The 23249-nt window shown below is 42.1% G+C and overlaps 1 protein-coding gene across 1 annotated transcript in view; it reads left to right on the forward strand.

Annotated features, from left to right (window-relative positions):
- Window positions 1-23249, forward strand: part of RBBP8 (RB binding protein 8, endonuclease) — a 145071-nt gene that overhangs the window by 21741 nt on the left and 100081 nt on the right. The window contains exon 2 of the mRNA XM_082258678.1: window positions 17241-17450. Within this exon, the coding sequence (XP_082114804.1) occupies window positions 17333-17450 (118 nt within the window). The 5' untranslated portion in view covers window positions 17241-17332. The remainder of the gene's footprint in view (window positions 1-17240; window positions 17451-23249) is intronic.

Raw genomic sequence — 23249 nt, forward strand, 5'->3', positions numbered from 1 at the left:
TCAATAATATATATACAGGGCTCGACAAACCCCGGGCGCCAGGTCGCATTTGCGACTAGAATTAGCGACCTGGCACCTGGGGTGCCCTGCAGGAGGTGTCCTGTCCCTTTTGCGCCCCCACCTCCTCCCCGAGTGCACGGACTTCCGCGCCGTCCGAAAATTGAGGCCCCGGCTTTTCGGCCTTCTTCTGTGAGATGAGAGAGGCTGGGGAACTGGCGCCCTCTTGTGGTAGGCGGGAGTAATGACTGTTTCCACTGCCTGTTAATGCATTCTCAAGAGGAGATGAGAGGGAAGTTTTTGCAGGCTTCATCTCCCTGTCCAGTTACCTTTGCTTAAAGGTAAGTGGATAGGGAGTGTGGTTATTATTATTAATCTATTTTTTAAATTAAAAAAAAAAAAAATAATAATAATAATTTTTTTCTTTTTTTTTAATTATTAAAAAAAAAATAACAATTTATTTTCCTTTTATTTTCATTTATCATTATTAAAAAAAAAATATATATATATATATATATATATATATATATATATATATATATATATATATATATAAAATCTTTTTTTTTTTCCTCATCGCCATGCCACAGCCACAGCCTAAGTCCCCTTTCACACGGGCTGTCTGATTAGGTCCGCCTGTCAGTTTTTCAGGCAGATCTGATCGGACCCTTCATTCTCCTCTATGGAGCGGTAATCTGCCGCCATCTGATCCTGTCCGCCAAAAACAGACGGATGGTGGTTCTATTTTCTATCCACCCAGTGGATCGGATCAGATGGCATCGGATGGAAAGAGACAGACAGTCTGTTTCCATCCAATTGTGCTATAGAGGAGAGTTGGGTTCTAGTCGTATTTATGTGTAAATTTAGTATCCGTTTTATTAAATAAAGCTTGATTGTTAGTTAAAAAAAAAAAAAAACTGGCTCCTAACTTTTTTAGCTGGCTCCTAGATTTCAGGCAAATTTGTCAAGCCCTGATATATAATATGCAACTACGTGCTACTGTATATTGATTTTCTTCATGAATGATAACATGGATGCTTTGAACACTTATACCGTCAAAGTATGTAGATTGTACTTTCTCATACGAACATATACAGGTGCCATTCCAGTTGGTCTAGTAATGTGCAGAGGTTGGAAACAAAACATAATTAACAAATACATGTCATAATCCTAGCCTAGGCTGACATACGACACTATCAATAGACATATTTTTTCAGATGTTTATTTAGGCTGGGTTCACACTTGATTCGCATGCGGGGGTCCGGTGCATCCCTGTTCTCAATTTCAGGTTTGAATTAGGCCCGAATTTATGCCTGAATTCGGACCTGAAAATTAGTCAAAAACACACAGGACCCTTGTGCAATATGCTCCGCAGCAGCCCCGGAGGTGTGTGAATCGGCTCCATTGAGAGCCAGTCACACTCTCCTGTCATGCGAATTGAATGTGGGGAAACCTGCATAAGTGTGAACCCAGCCTTAAGCCTTTGTTTTGGCCAGTAATGAAGAAAGTATGTGGTCTGAGGAAAACACAATGGATTCATGAATGTAAGGAATGTCAACAATGCCGCCTAATCAAGTTGTTCATTTACAATACTTTTTAGTAAGATTTATTTATGTTACCAAGCATTTGCAGTGACATAAAAAAGCACATTGTTTTATACATGTATTTTTCATATAGCCAACCAGGTATACAAAATATCAATTGAAAATAAAACACATAACAATGAACCCTTCTAAAAAATGCTGCGCTACCCTATTTAAATTCACTGTGTGTGTGTACCTGAGAAGTGTGCAGCACTACAACCTTGGGCACCATGTGGGAAAGCCGCCAATGTCCTAACAACTGATGACATCACTGGTTGATAAGGAGCACATTGGGTGCCTTGGTGGTGTTCTTGTTTGACCCTCCCCTGCACCTCTCCATCAGCACTGAGGTCATGTTAGCTGAGTGAGAGAGAAGAGAAACATTGGAATACTAGTCAGTACCAGTGTGCACGCGTGTTTGATTTTTAGGAATAAATCACCTCTAATGTTGGGGGTCCTATGTGTGTGGATGCTCCTGCATTATGTATGGCTGTTAGTTAGGTTTTTACCTTTTAGAATGGGATGCCTCTAGATGTGCAGAATTTATAAAGTTTGCCACAGGAGACTTCAGGGCATGTGTGCATGCGATATAATGTATTCATGAAAATAAAAAACACATAAAAAGGGCGCACCAACCCAGCGCATTATCCTCAATAATGGCTTTATTGTTAAAACATAAAAATGGCTACTCACAAACATAGGTGAAAATCAATCATATCAAACTCAAAAACTTGAGTATCAGGAGTAGTCCATACGATTGTCCATAGTCCTATTTGAATGACGTCTGACGTGTTTCGAGGCATACGCCTCTTCCTCAGAGATTGATTTTCACCTATGTTTGTGAGTAGCTCTTTTTTTGTGTTTTTTATTTGCAGTACTGTTGGACTACCCAAGTCCCTTAGGGCAGCAAGACCGTAGCCGTACGAGACGCCATTTGTAAAGTCCCATGGAAAGAGCAGTCGAGGAGCCTTGTTATCTGAGCGCAGGAGAAAAGTGGTTCATTCACCTTATTTTTTTGGATAATGTATTCATGTGCAGAACAAAATAAAAATGGTTTCATTTCTGATCGATTGGTAACTAGTTAGCCGCAGGAGACTTTTGAATATTGAATTGATCGGAATGAGTTGAGAAGAATAGATGGTATTCAAAATTAGAATTTCAGAAGACAGCTATATTCTTTCTATTTTATTCTGATTTATTTTTCAATTATATTATATTCTGTTCTTTTCCTTTTATTTTCTATTCTATTTTCTAATTTATTCTCTATTCTATTTTATTCTGTTTTACACTATTATTTTTTATTCTATTCTATTCTTTTCGAAAGATGACTATATTCTTTCTATTTTATTCTATTCTTTTCGAAAATTCGAATTTCAGATTTCAAAAGACCTCTATATTCTTTATTTTATTTTTCTATTATATATCACTCTATTCTATTCTTTTATTTTCTATTCTTTTTTATTTTTTCTAGTCTGTTCCTTTGTTTTCTATAATATCCTTTTATTTTCTATTCTGTTTTATTCTATTCTTTTATTTTCTGTTCTAATAAATTCTATTCTATACTTTTCTATTCTATTCCTTTATTTTATATTCTATTTTTTTATTTTCATTTCTAGTCTACTCTACACTCTTTTATTCTATTCTATTATTTTCAAAATTTGAATTTCAGAAGATGGCTATATTCCAACACTAATTCACACATTTTTTGAAGGAAATCAGCAATAGTCAGCAAAATGTTTACATTTTTAATTTTTTTCGAAATCGGATAATTTGTTGTTTCGGAAGAAATTTTGTTTTGTTATTCTTGATTCCTTTACATTCATTACTATTGTACATAGTTACATAGTAGTTGAGGTTGAATAAAGACAATAGTCCATCCAGTTCAACCTGTGTAGGTGTGTGTGGATGTACAGTGCCTTGCGAAAGTATTTGGCCCCCTTGAACTTTTCGACCTTTTGCCACGTTTCAGGCTGCAAACATAAAGATATAAAACTGTAATTTTTTGTGAAGAATCAACAAGTGGGACACAATCATGAAATGGAACGAAATTTATTGAATATTTCAAACTTTTTTAACAAACAAAAAACTGAAAAATTGGGCGTGCAAAATTATTCAGCCCCCTTAAGTTAATACTTTGTAGCGCCACCTTTTGCTGCGATTACAGCTGTAAGTCGCTTGGGGAATGTCTCTATCAGTTTTGCACATCGAGAGACTGACATTTTTGCCCATTCCTCCTTTCAATACAGCTCAAGCTCAGTGAGGTTGGATGGAGAGCGTTTGTGAACAGCAGTTTTCAGTTCTTTCCACAGATTCTCGATTGGATTCAGGTCTGGACTTTGACTTGGCCATTCTAACACCTGGATATGTTTATTTGTGAACCATTCCATTGTAGATTTTGCTTTATGCTTTGGATCATTGTCTTTTTGGAAGACAAATCTCCGTCCCAGTCTCAGGTCTTTTGCAGACTCCATCAGGTTTTCTTCCAGAATGGTCCTGTATTTGGCTCCATCCATCTTCCCATCAATTTTAACCATCTTCCCTGTCCCTGCTGAAGAAAAGCAGGCCCAAACAATGATGCTGCCACCACCATGTTTGACAGTGGGGATGGTGTGTTCAGGGTGATGAGCTATGTTGCTTTTATACCAAACATAACGTTTTGCATTGTTGCCAAAAAGTTTGATTTTGGTTTTATCTGACCAGAGCACCTTCTTCCACATGTTTGGTGTGTCTCCCAGGTGGCTTGTGGCAAACTTTAAACAACACTTTTTATGGACATCTTTAAGAAATGGCTTTCTTCTTGCCACACTTCCATAAAGGCCAGATTTGTGCAGTATACGACTGATTGTTGTCCTATGGACAGAGTCTCCCCCCTCAGCTGTAGATCTCTGCAGTTCATCCAGAGTGACCATGGGCCTCTTGGCTGCATCTCTGATCAGTCTTCTCCTTGTATGAGCTGAAAGTTTAGAGGGACGGCCAGGTCTTCATAGATTTGCAGTGGTCTGATACTCCTTCCATTTCAATATTATCGCTTGCACAGTGCTCCTTGGGATGTTTAAAGCTTGGGAAATCTTTTTGTATCCAAATCCGGCTTTAATCTTCTCCACAACAGTATCGCGGACCTGCCTGGTGTGTTCCCTTTTCTTCATGATGCTCTCTGTGCTTTAAACGGACCTCTGAGACTATCACAGTGCAGGTGCATTTATACGGAGACTTGATTACACACAGGTGGATTCTATTTATCATCATTAGTCATTTAGGTCAACATTGGATCATTCAGAGATCCTCACTGAACTTCTGGAGAGAGTTTGCGGCACTGAAAGTAAAGGGGCTGAATAATTTTGCACGCCCAATTTTTCAGTTTTTTATTTGTTAACAAAGTTTGAAATATGCAATAAATTTCGTTCCACTTCATGATTGTGTCCCACTTGCTGTTGATTCTTCACAAAAAATTACAGTTTTATATCTTTATGTTTGAAGCCTGAAATGTTGCAAAAGTTCGAAAAGTTCAATGGAGCCGAATACTTTCGCAAGGCACTGTATTCATTTCCCATACCCCTAAATGTTTTGATCTTGGAGATGTACGTCCAAGAGTCTTTTAAAAATATCCATACTCCCCGCAGTTACTACCATTTGTGGAAGAGAGTTCCACAATCTTATTACCCTTACTGTAAAAAAAACCTTGCATAGCCTGAGGTTAAATCGCTTCTCCTCAAATTGCATTGCATGGCCTCGTGTCCTCTTACACTCCTTGCGACTGAATCATTTTTTTTTCTATTCAGTCGCAAGTTGGAAATTTGGAAACATCTGAATCTCCAAATAAGGAAAATGTTGTCCGAATTTCGATTCAAGACTAAACAAATCACACATGTCAAATATGATGTATCATCATGATGATGTAAGAAAGATGGAGACGTAGGATTGGGGGTGTTGCAGCAGAGTGGTGTCCTACAACAAAACAATGCTGAAATTGTAATCTTAAAGGAGATGATTGGGAAATGAAAAAAAAAAAAAAAAAGAAACTAACAAACTTACCTAGATGGCTGCAGCATCGGTCCACTGCTGCATCTGTCCCCCACTAGCTCTAAGACTAAGAACTGAGGAATTACATGGCCTCTGATCACTCTGTTCTCATTTTTCACTGAGCAGAGAGAGCTGACTTTCAGTCACTGCTTTGTGCTCTGCCCCTCCTGTGTTTACTGCAGCACCAGCTGTGGACGGGGCACACTGAAAGGTTGACCCAGTTGCTGGTCAGGCATCTGGGTGGATCCCAACATTATTGTCAGGACCCTTGCAGAGCCTGGACCTGCTTTGTGATGTCTGGGTCACAGGAATGCAGACATAAGTGCACCCCTGTGACTGAGAAAAGCACTATGGCCAAAAAAGCTTTGGTCATACTTCCTTTTATAAAATGCTCCTTCACCCTCCTAACCCATGTAAGAAAGAATTACCTATTCTCAGCCCACTCTGGTCAAGTGATCTGGCTCCCCTGTGTTAGCCAGCAGTGGCTGCAGGGATGTGCCATAAGAGCCTATAGGCAATGTCACTGCTCCAGGCTTTACAAGTCATTGGCGGTCCTCTCTCCTCTCCGCTGCAGTGGCTGCTGGCTGACCTAGGTGAGATCACATGACCGGGTCAGATCAGGCTGAGAATAGGTAAGTATATCCATCTGTCCTACACAGGTTAGTCAGCATAGGTGTTAGGAGGACGGGAGGGAGCATTTTTAAGATTAATTAGGTAAAGACTGGAATTCTACTTAAAGCGGTTGTAAACCACTGGACTTTTTTCTTTCTTTCTTCTTACTCTGCAAGGTAAAGGCATAATGTACTAGTATGCATCACATACTAGCACATTTTATAAAACTTACCTTACAACAAAGCTGTTCCAGTCCTGAGATGTCAGCTCTGCAGGGCCGCCCATCTGCACCGGTCTTGTTTCTGGGTTCGTGGACTCAGGCTCTGTGACTGGCTGGAGCCACGATGATGTTACTCCCTCACATGCACGCGCGATTATGGCACAGGGCCTGAAGGAACAGCACGGTTGTCTGTTCCTTCAGAGCGCATGCACCAGTGATGTCACTGGCTGCATGCACAATAAGTATCTTGTGCACGGTGCACATTTGGGAGATATTTACACTACCTATAGGTAAGCCTTATTATAGGTAAAAGTTAATTATGGGAGTTTACTACCTCTTTAAAGTACAACTAAAGGCAAACCTGTTTTGGTTAGCGTGTAGAGGGATTAGAACACCTAGTAGGTTTTTAGGGCTGTCTGTGACCCTGTTAGGAAGATTCACCCTCTCTCTGTTTATCATTATCACTGAAAGAAAAAGTAAAAGAGGCGTGGCTTTGAGCTGGGGTGTGCATGGGGTTAAAGGAGAAGCCAAGGAAAAAAGTAACCACTTGCTGACCGCCTAATCTACATTAACCACTTAAGCCCCGGAAGATTTTACCCCCTTCCTGACCAGGGCCTATTTTGCGATTCGGCACTGCGTGACTTTAACGGACAATTGCGCGGTCATGCGACGCTGTACCCAAACGAATTTTGACGTCCTTTTTTTCCCACAAACAGAGCTTTCTTTTGGTGGTATTTGATCACCTGTGCGATTTTTTGATCATGTGCTATAAACGAAAAAATAGCGTCAATTTTGCAAAAATAACAATATTTTTCAATTTTTTTTTTATATGAAATTCCCCCCCAAAAAAATGTAAAAATCAAAATTTTTTAACATTTTCGGCCAATTTGTTTTATGCTACATATGTTTGGTTAAAAAAAATCACAAAAAGTGTATTTTGATTGGTTTGCGCAAAAGTTATCACGTTTACTAACAAAGGGAAAGATTTTTGTCATTTTTGTTGTTTATTTTTTTAACGCGTAATGGCAGCGATCTGCGATTTTTTTTGCGGTACTGCGACATTGCGGCGGACAGTTCGGACCCTTGACTGACATTTTTGGGGTTACCAGTGAAATTTCTACAGTAATCAGTGCTATACATATGCACTGTTACTGTAAAATTACACTGGCAGTGAAGGGGTTAACTTTTTTTTGAGAGGGAGGGGTTATGTGTGTCCCTAGGGGCGTGATTCTAACTGTGATTGGCTGTGGCTTGAGGTATAAGAACAGTGATCAATGGTCCTACATAGTAGAACAGTATGATCACCATTCCTACACAGGGGAGAATGACAGGCGGCTTGTTTACATCAGCCGCCTGCCTTTCTCCCTCTCCACCGACGATCGCCGAGTGACCGGCGGACATCGGGTCCGCCGGTCACATGCGCGGGGGGGGTCCGTGACCGCGCGGGAGTGGGAGCGCGCCTCCGGGGGCGCGCGCTCGCTCGCTCCCTAGACCCTCACAGGCTAGCGACGTAGTACTACGTCGCTCTGCCTGTGAGGGGCTGACTGCCGACGTAAATAGTTGTGCGGCAGTCGGCAAGAGGTTAATGCTGCAGGTTGGCTCTATTGCGTGAAATCACATACCTGTATGTCATTTTGTGCAATAGCCACTAGGGGGTGCACACGCGCTGCCGGAGGCAAGATCGCATGCTGCTTGGACAGAGGGGAAGCCAACCAGCGGGTCCAGCAGACCCGATGTCTGCCAGCCACCCCAGATCGTTCCTGAGAGAGGCAGAACGGCGGTCTGCCTATGTAAACAAGGTAGATTGCTGTTCTGCCAGGTGAGAAGATAGACATCTTGTGTTCCTTCTAAGCATGAACACGGATCTCTGTCTTCCCCTGGTCAGAGCAACCCCCACACAGTTAGCAAGCATCCCTAGGGACACATTTAACTCTTTGATCGCCCCTGTTAACCCCTTTCCAGTCAGTGTCATTAGTACAGTAACTGCATATTTTTAGCACTGATCACTGTAGTAATGTCACTGGTCCCCAAAAAAAGTGTCAAAAATGTCAGTTAGGTGTCTGAATTGTTTGCCGCAATGTCGCAGTCCCACTCAAAATCACTGATCGCCGCCATTACTAGTAAAAAATAAATAAATAAATAAATCAGAATGCCATAAAAATATCCCATAGTTTGTAGACGCGATAACTTTTGGGCAAACCAATCAATATATATATATTCATTGGGATTTTTTTTTAACCAAAAATATGTAGCAGAATACATATTGGCTTTGATTGATTAGAAAAAATTTATTTTTTTCTACATTTTTTATTGGGAATGCTTTAAAGCAGAAAGTAAAAAATAGTGTTTTTTTTTTCAAAATTGTCGCTTTTTTTGTTTATAGCGCAAAAATAAAAATCGCAGAGGTGATCTAATACCACCAAAAGAAAGCTTTGTGTCAAAAAAAGAACACTGATTTTATTTGGGTACAGCGTCGCACGGCTGGTCGGCCGCACAATTTTCAGTTAAAGTAACGCAGTGCCATATCGCCAAAAATGGCCTGGTCATTAAGGGGTGTAAACCTTCCGGGGCTGAAGTGGTTAAAATGAATACTGGTAAAGTGAGGAGAGGTTTCTGTTTAATGATATGTGCACATGGACAATCCACTGATAATAAGGAAGATTTTATAGGAACGTGCACAGTACTGGCGTTATTATAGAGAATGTCACTGCACCATCCCTATTCCTTCCCATTAGAGATCATACAGCGGCTGGACGGATACCAGCACACTACTTTTACAGAGCAGCACGTTGGACAACACTGCGCATGTGCCACCCCCAGCACGAGCACGGCGAGGATGTGTGTGGAGTGCACACATGGATGGGACTGTGCGGGTCATGTGACTGACTTCCTGCATGTTCGTATTTCCCGCCGGAACCGGGATGTCCGCACTGTGGAGGGAGGAGCCACTCAGCTGTGTACGGTAAATACCGAGGATACAGCCCGTTGCCCTCCTGTATGTGTCTATGGAGGGAGCTGTACACCACACACACACTGGGTGGTATTGTGTGCGCCCATAGGACAGGAACCTCATTTCCAGGAACACTCCCCTGACTGTACTATGCAGCCGTGGAACTGGTATTTATAATGTTCAATTACACAATAACACCCCCCCCTATCCTGCATGGTACATTCTACACTCATCCCTATTAAATCTCATTGAATATGTGTGTGAGGTGAGGAGATGTTCCTGTAGCTGTACACTGTGACTGGCTCAGGATTCACATCCCAGCAACAAAGTCATCTAGAAAACTTTTAACCTCTTGCTTACTGGGCACTTTTACCCCCTTTCTGACCAGGCCAATTTTCAGCGCTATTGCACTCTGAATGACAATTGCGCGGTTGTGAAACCCTGTACCCACATGACATATTTATCATTTTTTTGAGACAGAGCTGAAAAACTGACAGACAGACCTTTTTTGGAAACCCCCATGTGAAAGGACCCTAATGGTGATTAAATATCATCAAAGTCATCTAGAAAACCTTTAACCGCGCGATTGTCATTCAAAGTGCAATAGCGCTGAAAATTGGCCTGGTCAGAAAGGGGGTAAAAGTGCCCAGTAAGCAAGAGGTTAAAAGTTTTCTAGATGATTTTGGTGATATTTAATCACCATTAGGGTCCTTTCACATGGGGATTTCCAAAAAAGGGCTGTCTGTCAGTTTTTCAGGCGGACCTGATAGAATGCTCCATGCACCCCTATGGAGCAGCGGATGTCCGCTGACACCCGCTGCTATTCAATCCTGCCTGGGAAATCCAGACGGATGGAAACCCTATTTTCCATCCGTCTATAGGATCAGATAAAAACGGACAGGCGGTTAGTTATCATCTGATCTCCCATAGAGGAGAGCGGGGCTCTGACAGGTCTGTCTCTGCTAAGTAAGCGGAGATGGACCTGTCATCCGCCTGCTCAGCAGGGATCCATGGATCCATCCCCACTGAGCAAAATGGAGTCCGCCGGGTGGAAAGCCCCTGTGAAAAAAAGGACACGCAGGTGTTTTTTTGCTAAACAAATTTTTTTAAATTTCGTTTATAAAATTTCTTTCACTTATGTGCATGGGTTAGGCAGCACTGATGGGCATTGATGAGGCGGCACTGATATGCTGCAGCACTGATAGGCAGCGCTACTTGGCACTGATGGGGCTGCACTGATGGTGACAGCTCTGATTATCTGTGTGCATGTTCCCTGTCAGGATTGCCGGTTACTGGCTTTCCTTATGCTGTGACAGCGTGTGAGGAAAGGACAGCCAATAACCGGCAACTCTGTTTATATTGTGATTAGCTGTGATTGGACACAGCTGATCATGTGGTAGACGGCCACTGTGATTGTCCCTTTACCATGATCTGTAATCAGCAGATGCACCGCACCAACTGACCCCCCCCCCCCCATTAGATGGTCGAGACACTGCGGGCATGGTACAAGAGATGGTCAGAGACTACGAAAGTGATACAAGAGATGGACAGAGACTGCGAACGTGATACAAGAAATGGACAGAGACTGCGACCATGATACAAGAGATGGTCAGAGACTGCGAACGTGATACAAGAGATGGTCAGAGACTGCGAACGTGATACAAGAGATGGTCAGAGACTGCGAACGTGATACAAGAGATGGTCAGAGACTGCGAACGTGATACAAGAGATGGTCAGAGACTGCGAACGTGATACAAGAGATGGTCAGAGACTGCGAACGTGATACAAGAGATGGTCAGAGACTGCGAACGTGATACAAGAGATGGTCAGAGACTACGGACGTGATACAAGAGATGGTCAGAGACTGCGGACGTGATACAAGAGATGGTCAGAGACTGCGAACGTGATACAAGAGATGGTCAGAGACTGCGGACGTGATACAAGAGATGGTCAGAGACTGCGGACGTGATACAAGAGATGGTCAGAGACTGCGGACGTGATACAAGAGATGGTCAGAGACTGCGGACGTGATACAAGAGATGGTCAGAGACTGCGGACGTGATACAAGAGATGGTCAGAGACTGCGGACGTGATACAAGAGATGGTCAGAGACTGCGGACGTGATACAAGAGATGGTCAGAGACTGCGGACGTGATACAAGAGATGGTCAGAGACTGCGGACGTGATACAAGAGATGGTCAGAGACTGCGGACGTGATACAAGAGATGGTCAGAGACTGCGGACGTGATACAAGAGATGGTCAGAGACTGCGGACGTGATACGAGATGGTCAGAGACTGCGGACGTGATACAAGAGATGGTCAGAGACTGCGAACGTGATACAAGAGATGGTCAGAGACTGCGAACGTTATACAAGAGATGATCAGAGACTGGGCACCGATACAAGAGATGATCAGAGACTGGGCACCTGATACAAGAGATGGTCAGACACTGCGGACATGATAGAAGAGATGGTCAGAGACTGGGCACCGATACAAGAGATGATCAGAGACTGGGCACCTGATACAAGAGATGGTCAGACACTGCGGACATGATAGAAGAGATGGTCAGAGACTGTGGACGTGATACAAGAGATGGTCAGAGACTGCGGACGTGATACAAGAGATGGTCAGAGACTGTGGACGTGATACAAGAGCACTAAGGGGGCCGGGGAGCACAGGGGTAACAGAGAGCACTGGAGGAGCTGAAGGGCATGGGGGGAGTGGGGACAGGAGACCTTTTAGGGAGGAGGTCTGGAAAGCATTGTGGGGGCGTGGAGAGCACTGGTGGGGGGGGGGGGAGAACCAGTGCGAGGTAGAGCACTGGGGGAGCCAAAGATCACTGGGGAGCCAGAGAGCACTCTGGGGGGGGGGACTTGAGATCACTGAGGGGGCAGAGCCAGGGAGCACAGAGGGGTGGAGAGCATGAGGGGGAGCTGAGGAGCACTAGTGGGGCTGAAGAACACGGGGGGGAGGGGCTTGAGAGCACTGGGCCAGCAAAAGAAGTTGGCTAGGTGGAGCTGTGAGGCGGCTGTATATATTCTCCTCCCTCCTTCAGGCATTCAGCGGCTGCAGGAGTAATATGGAAAGATCGATTCCTCTATATGCAGCTGCCCCACCGCTCCTCCTATCTAGGCTGCTCGGGCACTCACCTCCCCCCCCCCCCCCCTGCACCCCTGTTGGTCTGCCACTGTCTCTTGGGAGGATTCTGCTGGCATATCTGCTTCATGGCACTTCTTTATCTAACTAAAGGTACAAAAAACTCACTGTTTAAAACATCTCTTAATGGCTGTAAAAGCCTGTATCCCAGCACTTTGGAAGAGTACTGTCCACCTCAAACTAAATCTCACTGGCTCAGCTAGAATTTCTGAAATTCATAAAATGGAAGACCTTACTATGTCAATGAAGGAACAGAGTGAGAAATATTGGAAGATCTGGACCCCTTACTTTTTTCATGAAGACCAGTCCCCTCTGGACTCACAGGAGTTAATTCCTGGCCCCAGATCGTTGCATTGCCCCTTGGGACCTCTGGGTGGTCAGACAGGAAGGGGGAGCCAGATTCCCTGCCTAAAGCCCTGTACACGCAATCAGAAAATTGGCCGATAATCTGATCGTTAATACACAGCTTTCCAGAGCTGGCGTCCCGCGTTCTCTTTGCGCCATTTTATCGCGATTTGTTGGGCAAAAATTGCGCCACGGTTGGAGTGCCATTGAAAGTAACGGGGATTGCAAGCGCGCCCTACGTTTTGTGGTAATTCTGGATTGTGGGATCCGAAATGCCATGGTGTGACCTGAGCCTCGAGGTTTTAAAATGCACTACAGACACAGATTTAGCTGTTGCCGTATACTGTATAACATCTTTATAAATAAAACCTAGTTTCATAAACAAAAATATTGATTTTTGACAAACGGAGTGCAATTTTAAGTCCCCATGCACACAGGGCATTTTTGCAACCGATTTAAGGAGCGTCAGGCGTTTTTTTTTGTTTTTTTTTTTGCAGCTTAAAAACGCCCCTCCATGTTATTCTATGGCCTCATGCACACAGAGGTGTTTAGGAGCTGTAAGTGTCAGACGTTTTCAAGCTGCAAAAAAAACCCAGGCCAGCGCTTTCTAAAGGACCTGCCTTACAGCTGTAAAAACGACTGATGCGGCTTAACGCCAGATACGGCGTTAAGCCGTGTCGAGTGTTTTTTTTTTTTTTTTTGACATGTCAAAATCAATGGTTCTCTATGAGAGCCCATTGATTTGAACCTCCGACAAGAGCTCCCCCTGCCCCAAACCACCCCCCATGCTGAGGGCATATGGCCTGGTATGATATAATATAGTATAATATAATATAAAAAAAAAACTAAAAGAACTGTAAACTCCATTGGCTGTAATGCCATTGCACATATTACCTGAATATATTACCAACTTTAAACACTTGCTGACTGCCCTATAGTAGTTTTACTGCTACAGGGTGGTAGCTCTGCGCAGGATCACATATATATATATATATATATATATATATATATATATATATAGTCATGGCCAAAAATACTGGCACCCCTCCATTTCTGTCAGATAATGCAGCAATTCGCCCAGAAAATTGTTGCAATTACAAATATTTGGGCTTTCTCATGTTTTCTTATGTTTGTATTGGTATGACACAAAAAAGTGGCGAAACAAAAAGCCAAATCTGACACATTCCACACAAAACTTCAAAAATGGACTGAGCCAAATAATTGTCACCTTCTCAAAATTGTAAGAAATAATTGCATTCTAAGTTTGTGATGCTCCTGTCATTTGTACTTAACCACTTGCTTACTGGGCACTTTCACCTCCTTCCTGACCAGGCCAATTTTCAGCTTTCAGCGCTGTACCACTTTGACAATTGTGCGGTCATGCAACACTGTACCCATATGAAATTTTTATCATTCTTTTTTCCAAAAATAGGGCTTTCTTTTGGTGGTATTTAATCACCACTGGTTTTTTTTTTTTTTTTTTTTGCTAAATAAAACAAAACCTTTTATATATTTTGTTATAAATCTTTGCAAACAGGTCATTTTTCTCCTTTACTGATGGGCACTGATGAGGCACTGATAAGGCAGCACTGGTGGACACTGATCAGTAGGCACTGATGGGCACCGATAGGTGGCATGGCGAGACAGCACTGATAAGTGATACTGATGATCAGGCACTGATTGGCTGCACTGATAGGTGGCACTGGTGGGCACTAATTAACAGTACTAATGAGCACTGATTAGCAGCAATGGAGGGCACTGATTAGCAGCACTGGTAGGCACTAAGGGGACCGCTGTCCTTCTAACAGAAGTCGGTTAAGGGCTTTCTGATAACTGGCTTTTGTTTACTTCTGTGATCAGATTGTTTCTGTTTCCAACATCTTTCTGACATTTCTGCCTTGGGCCCTATGTTGCACCCCAGAATTCTTTGGATTCTGTGTTCCTGCAAAGCAGGGACTAGAATCCATCTCTTCCCCTAGTAAAAGCAGCACATACAGTACACAAAAACACTGGCTAGGCACACCGTTAACCCCCTTGATCGCACTAAATCTTTAACCTTTTCCCAGCCAATGTCATCAGTACAGTAGCAGTGCATTTTTTTAGCAGTGATCACTGTCAGTTAGTGTTGGATTGTCCGCTGCAATATCGCACTCCCGCTAGAAGTTGCTGATCACTGCCATTACTAGTATAAAAAAAATAAATAAATATATACCATAGTTTGTAGATGCCATTACATTCTCCTAAACCAATCAATGTATGCTTATTTGGGATTTTTTTTTTAGAAAAGCAGGTAGCAGAACACATATTGGCCTAGATTTATGATGAAATTTTATTTTTTTTACATTTTTTATCGGATATGTTTTATAGCAGAAAGTAAAAAATATTGTCAGAACTGTTTGTCTCAATTGGCCATTTAAGTTTAATAGTAAAAGACTGGCTAATGATAACCATGCATCGTAAAAGCTCCAGAAGGAAAGGAATCTTTTGTGGAAGTTTTAAGTTATTAGTGTTTTTAAATCGGTAATTTTTAAGTGGGAACAACTTGACCAAAAAAACTCTCACCAAATTTTTTGAGACCATTAACCTCTTAAGCCCCGGAAGATTTTACCCCCTTCTTGACCAGGGCCTATTTTGCGATTCGGCACTGCGTGACTTTAACGGACAATTGCGAGGTCGTGCGATGCTGTACCCAAATGAAATTGACGTCCTTTTTTTTCCCACAAACAGAGCTTTCTTTTGGTGGTATTTGATCACCTGTGCGATTTATTATTTTTTTTTTTATCATGCGCTATAAACAAAAAAAGAGCGACAATTTTGCAAAAATAACAATATTTTTTCACATTTTTTTTATATGAAATTCCCCAAAAAAATATGTAAAAATCTAAATTTTTTAACATTTTAGGCCAATTTGTTTTATGCTACATATGTTTGTTAAAAAAAAAATCGCAAAAAGCATATTTTGATTGGTTTGCGCAAAAGTTATTGCGTTTACTAACTAAGGGAAAGATTTTTGTCATTTTTATTGTTTTTTTTTTTAACGAGTAATGGCGGCGATCTGCGATTTTTTTTTTTTTTTTTTTTTTTTTTTTTTTTTTTGCGGGACTGCGACATTGCGGCAGGCAGATCGGATCCTTGACTGACATTTTTGACACTTTTAGGGGTACAAGTAACATTACTACAGTAATCAGTGCTATACATATGCACTGTTACTGTAAAAAATTACACTGGGAGGGAAGGGGTTAACTTTATTGGAGAGGGAGGGGTTAAGTGTGTCCCTAGGGGCGTGCTTCTAACTGTGATTGGATGTGGCTGTGTGTGTAACAGCACAGATCAACGGTCCTACATAGGAGGACCGTATGATCTGTGTTTTTACACAGGGGAGAGTGACAAGCGGCTTTGTTTACATTAGCCGCCTGCCTTTCTCCCTCTCCACCCGACGATCGCGAGTGATCGGCGGACATCGGGTCCGCCGGTCACACACGCCAGCTTCTTAGTGAACGAACGGGGGCGGGAGCGCGCCTCCGGCGACGCGCGCTCGCCCCCTATTGGCTCCCAGGCTAGTGACGTACCGGTACGTCACTTTGCCTGGGAGGGGCTGACCGCCGCCGTATATAGTCGGGCGGCGGTCGGTAAGTGGTTAAACAAAGTTAATGAGAAAAAAAATATTGTTTTTTTTTTTTTTTTAATCTTCTGGAGGTAAAGTGGTTAACATTTAAAAAATGCTGCTTTTTTCAGCAGCTTAGTAAAGTAAATGCCCCCTACTTCTTTTTATGTAATAGTGCAAAACATGTTTAAAGTTTAATGGTCTATTATTCTAGGCTGGTGATGGAATTGTGTTGCCGATTTAGAAAAGGCCAGCAGAGCAGTGTTCATTTTTATATCAAATTTTGATTTAGTTTTAAAAATACAATTTTAGTTGTATTTTATTCGACTAAAATAGTGTTAAGTTTGCGACTAAATTAACACTGGTCTGCACTGGGCAAAACTGCGCCACTCGTCAAAGTACCTAGTGTGAACAGGCCTGAATGTACTTGTAGTCACATGTGTTTAGATGCGTTTGGAGTATCTAATCTGTCTATATAGCTAGAATGCACTGAAACAGGTTCGAATTATATCATCTAAAAACATTACATGAGTTTAGATATATCCTATAATTGCTGTTCCCTTCAGTGACTTTCATTTCCTGGTTTATGCTGGCTGTGCTCTATAGGCTCATCTAGCCTGCAGTTTAATGCCACTTACTGGGCTCAGCAGGGGCAAATCGAGTCACTTGACCTTCAAAATTGAAAAAAAAAATATGATGGCTCCTGCATGTTCCTTTCCACCTTTTGATATTGTCTTCTTATTCCATTCCAGGTAGGAGGAGGTACATATGAAAAAGGATACGCAATATTAGCTGTATGGCTTGAACAGTGTAACCAAAAGTGATTGGAGCGAGTCTTTTTACGATGAATGTATCTGGAGGCAGCTGTAGCAGTCCCAGCTCTACTGACAGTGTCCCTGCTGGTGACTTATTCAAAGACCTGTGGACAAAGCTAAAGGAATGCCATGACAAGGAGCTTCAAGGTAAAAACAGTAACAGCAGAATTTCTTCTTAACTTCCCATTTTTTTGCTTTTATTGTTGAGAAGTTTATAAAATAATAATTTTCGGGCCTCTTTGTGTCAGGCTATATTGTTGTTTTTTTTTTTTCTCCCTTAATTTTGGTTACAGTCAGAAAACTAGCATTGTGTAAAGGACAGAGGGATTCTGATTTGAAATAACATCTCATTGTTTTATTAAGAAAGCTAATGTTACAACTAAAAGGGGTTTATTGTACCTCGTGCAGTCATGTGCACAAGTCCATTTAATGCCAAATGCTGAAACTAAAACACAGGTATATGGAAAGGGCAGGCTGACAGAAATGTGTTGGCATTGGTTTTCTTAGCAGCTCATCCTGGTTCCCTTTTAAAGTTGAACAGAAGACATATAGGCCAAGTTAATGCAGCTATGCAACAATGCATAACTAATTAAATGTATATTTAAATGTAGCTAGTATAAGTACCTGAGTTTGACTTGGTATAAGACTCATGCAATCCCCTGTACAGCAGCACTCAGAATGGGAGCTTGCAGAGTGAACGGGGGGATGACCTTCTCACTCTCCTGCTGTTCCTTCACTGTCCAATCACAGACTGGGGAGGAAGAAATTACATTACTGTAATATTATTTAACTGTAAGAGCCCACTTACACTATGGAGTTGATTTACTAAAACTGCAAAATCTCATGCAGCTCTGCTTAGAATGCAGATTTCGGGGTTTTTTTTGTCAAAGTTACATTGAACAAGCTGAAGTTAGAAACTGATTGGCTACCATACACAGAGGCAGCATATTTTGCACTTTCCAGTTTTAGTAAATCAACCCCTATGTGTGGTGACTGGTGAATGCTAGTCATCACAAGGGTGCCCATTCACATCACAACACTAGTGCGAGGTGCGGTGCTAAAAAATTGCAGAGGTGCTGCATTTTTCCGCAGCGCATTGAATGTCTCTGCTGCGCAATTCCCTGCAGTGCAGATAATTAAATGGAGTGTGACTTTGGTTTTACTTTTTTCTTTTTTTTTTTTTTTTAGTATACAATCTGTAAACAGTGCATCACACAGCCTGTTCCCTGCCCAGAAAAACGGACAACAGCCCACACGCTAAAAAAAAAAACGTTTTAGCATGCAGCTAGTTTGAATGGGCCTAGTGCCATCATCCACTTGGCTGTTTTTTTGTAATAGGCTCTGCAAATCTCAGAAATGGACAGAAAGAAATCTAAATCATCTTGGCTGATGAAAACTTCTCCCAGAACTTCTCCCAGATATTTTATTTCATGGTTTGCCTGGAGTTCAGCTTTAAGCACTTACCGCAAAACAACATACCTGTACGTCACTTTGTTGAAGTGGTTGTACCGGGGTGATGCCTGCAGGGTTCATCCCAGTACCATTTTTAAAGCGGACAGTCGGCTTTCAGGTGATAACAACCGATGTGGCTAAGTAGCCGCTCGCCCGTTATCACAAGGAGTGGGAAGGGATGTGTCTTACCCCCCCCCCCTCGTCACCTTCAGCCGCTCCGCCAGCTGGTCCGAGTCCCGAACAAAGCCAAAATCGACTTCGATCGGGTCTCTGATGTAGTAACCCGGAAGCGACATCACTTCTGGTTTACTCGGCTGTTAATGGCACCGATTTTGGCGTTTTGAGTACTTTGAAGTGCAGTGGAGGGGTTTTGGGTCTTTTAGACATTGACCTTGCACTTCTTCACCTTCCATTTGAGGATGCCCCACAGATGCTCAAAAGGGTTTAGGTCTGGAGACATGCTTGGCCAGTCCATCACCTTTACCCTCAGCTACTTTAGCAAGGCAGTTGTCATCTTGGAGGTATGTTTGGGGCCATTATCATGTTGGAATACTGCCCTGTGGCCCAGTCTCGCTCTGCTTCAGTATGTCACAGTACATGTTGGAATGCATGGTTTCTTCAATTAACTTGTCTTTGTACTCCTCACCTGGTTGCCGCCACACATGCTTGACACCATCTAAACCAAATAGGTTTTATATTATAAGACCACAGGACATGGTTCCAGTAATCCCTTTCCTTAGTCTGCTTGTCTTCAGCAAACTGTTTTCAGGCTTTCTTGTGCACCATCTTTAGAAGAGGCTTCCTTCTGTGACAACAGCCATGCAGACCAGTTTGATGCAGTGTGCGGCGTATGGTCTGAGCACTGACAGGCTGACCCCTTCAACCTCTGCAGCAATGCTGGCAGCACTCATACGTCTATTTCCCAAAGACAACCTCTGGATATGACGCCGAGTACGTGCACTTAACTTCTTTGGCCGACCATGGTGAGACCTGTTCTGAGTGGAACCTGTCCTGTTAAACCACTGTATGGTCTTGCCCACCGTGCTGCAGCTCAGTTTCAGGGTCTTGGCAATCTTCTTATAGCCTAGGCCATCTTTATGAAGAGCAACAATCCTTTTTTTCAGATCCTCAGATAGTTCTTTAACGTGAGGTGCCATGTTGAACTTCCAGTGGCCAGAATGAGAGAGTAAGAGCTATCACACCAAGTGTAACACACCTGCTCCCAATTCACACCTGAGACCTTGTAACACTACTGAGTCACATGACATCGGGGAGGGAAAATGGCTAATTGGGCCCAGTTTGGACATTTTCACTTAGGGGTGTACTCACTTTTGTTGCCAGCGGTTTAGACATTAATGGCTGTGTGTTGAGTTATTTTGAGGGGACAGCAAATTTACACTGTTATACAAGCTGTGCACTCACTACTTTACATTGTAGCAAAGTGTAATTTCTTCAGTGTTGTCACATGAAAAGATATAATAAAATATTTACAAAAATGTGAGGGGTGTACTCACTTTTGTGAGATATTGTGTGTTTGTGTATATACAGTTCCTTGCGAAAGTATTCGGCCCCCTTGAACTTTGCAACCTTTTGCCACATTTCAGGCTTCAAACATAAAGATATAAAACTGTAATGTTTTGTGAAGAATCAATAACAAGTGGGACACAATCATGAAGTGGAACGAAATTTATTTGATATTTCAAACTTTGTTAACAAATAAAAAACTGAAAAATTGGGCGTGCAAAATTATTCAGCCCCTTTACTTTCAGTGCAGCAAACTCTCTCCAGAAGTTCAGTGAGGATCTCTGAATGATCCAATGTTGACCTAAATGACTAATGATGATAAATAGAATCCACCTGTATGTAATCAAGTCTCTGTATAAATGCACCTGCACTGTGATAGTCTCAGAGGTCCGTTTAAAGCGCAGAGAGCATCATGAAGAACAAGGAACACACCAGGCAGATCCGAGATACTGTTGTGGAGAAGTTTAAAGCCGGATTTGGATACAAAAAGATTTCCCAAGCTTTAAACATCCCAAGGAGCACTGTGCAAGCGATAATATTATCCCCACTGAGTAGGCAGTATCAGACCACTGCAAATCTATGAAGACCTGGCCGTTCCTCTAAACTTTCAGCTCATACAAGGAGAAGACTGATCAGAGATGCAGCCAAGAGGCCCATGATCACTCTGGATGAACTGCAGAGATCTACAGCTGAGGTGGGAGACTCTGTCCATAGGACAACAATCAGTCGTATACTGCACAAATCTGGCCTTTATGGAAGAGTGGCAAGAAGAAAGCCATTTCTTAAAGATATCCATAAAAAGTGTTTAAAGTTTGCCACAAGTCACCTGGGAGACACACCAAACATGTGGAAGAAGGTGCTCTGGTCAGATGAAACCAAAATCGAACTTTTTGGCAACAATGCAAAATGTTATGTTTGGCGTAAAAGCAACACAGCTCATCACCCTGAACCCACCATCCCCACTGTCAAACATGGTGGTGGCAGCATCATGGTTTGGGCCTGCTTTTCTTCAGCAGGGACAGGGAAGATGGTTAAAATTGATGGGAAGATGGATGGAGCCAAATACAGGACCATTCTGGAAGAAAACCTGATGGAGTCTGCAAAAGACCTGAGACTGGGAAGGAGATTTGTCTTCCAACAAGACAATGATCTAAAACATAAAGCAAAATCTACAATGGAATGGTTCACAAATAAACATATCCAGGTGTTAGAATGGCCAAGTCAAAGTCCAGATCGAGAATCTGTGGAAAGAACTGAAAACTGCTGTTCACAAACGCTCTCCATCCAACCTCACTGAGCTCGAGCTGGTTTGCAAGGAGGAATGGGCAAAAATGTCAGTGTCTCGATGTGCAAAACTGATAGAGACATTCCCCAAGCGACTTACAGCTGTAATCGCAGCAAAAGGTGGTGCTACAAAGTATTAACTTAAGGGGGCTGAATAATTTTGCACGCCCAATTTTTCAGTTTTATTTGTTTAAAAAAGTTTGAAATTTCCAATAAATTTCGTTCCACTTCATGATTGTTTCCCACTTGTTGTTGATTCTTCACAAAAAATTACAGTTTTATATCTTTATGTTTGAAGCCTGAAATGTGGCAAAAGGTCAAAGTTCAAGGGGGCCGAATACTTTCACAATGCACTGTATATCATTTTAAATATTTATTTTGTTTGTTTCAGTAGGTGTATTTTGAACCTGTCATGCACTCATATCTTGTTACTAATCCACAAAACATTGTGCTTTTCACTGTATGCATGATTGATATGGTGGTGCTTTAGTTTTTTACAGCTGCACTTTATTAATGGCTGTTTTATCATTTCCCATGACTTGCAGCATAGTGTGAAAACAGGCTGTGACTTGAAGATGAGAGGGTTATATGTTGTAATGCTTGCAATAAATAGGTTTTGTTGTCAATCCTTTATAGTATTACAGATTTCAAGTGAAACTATGATACCAGTGGAGAGCTGTTGTTTATCAAATATAAAACATGGCTACAGTAATCTAATAAATAGAACATGAACTTTTTTGTAAGTTTAACTAATCACTATGGTAACAATTAGGCAGTTTATGTGTATAGTAATTTTGTGGTACAAATAACAGATATTTTTATACATATAAGTTAACCCCTAAAACAACTGTTTAATAGAAAAAGAAGAATATTAACATTACGGCAAAATTGAAGACTTTTTCAGTTTGTTTTTGTATGTAGAAAATCCCTGCATGGGACGCACAAAGGTCCCTTTAACACAGGACAGACTCTGTCAAGCGGATCTGCCTGCTTAGTGGGGGATATGTCCACTGATCCCCAATGAGTAGGCAGATGACAGGCCTGTGTCCACTCCACTATGCAGAGTAGACAATGACACAGCCCGCTGTTCTCTATGGGGTAGTCGGATGAAAACGGACTGCCTTCCCCATCCCACTGTCATCTGATTGGATCTGCTAGACATCTGTTTTTGGCGGATCAGTTGCAGATGGTCAGTTTACATCACCCCTCCCCATGGAGGACAATGGGTAGTCCAATCGGTACGCTCGTGTAAAAGGGGCCTTCCAGACAGTATAGCTTTGTTAAAACAAGACAGGTAGTGAAATGTAATTTCTCTGTTATAACTTCTGTTCTGCTTTACTTTAGTACATGCTTTGTGTCGTAAATAATGATGTGGAAATATAGGCATGCCCTTTTCACAACGGGTTGTTTTTAGCATTTAAAGCCATTTTTTCTTTTGGATAGAGTAAAGAAGGGTTAGAAATCCTGTCATGTTTTTATTGCTGTATGAGTGTCCCCTGTTAAAATATACTTCATCACAAGGAAGTACAAAAACATTGACAAAGTGCTGCCACAACTTAACTTGCAAGATGACCTCTAATAGAATTATGGTATTTTGGCATCATATAACCACCATTCTGGACTGTATCATTTTAGGCCTGGTTCACCCTAGTGCGATTTCAGATGCCACTTGTGTTGCACAGAATC

This window comes from Pelophylax lessonae (genome assembly GCF_965119305.1).
Source record: "Pelophylax lessonae genome assembly, chromosome: 5".
In the NCBI taxonomy this organism is placed as follows: domain Eukaryota; kingdom Metazoa; phylum Chordata; class Amphibia; order Anura; family Ranidae; genus Pelophylax; species Pelophylax lessonae.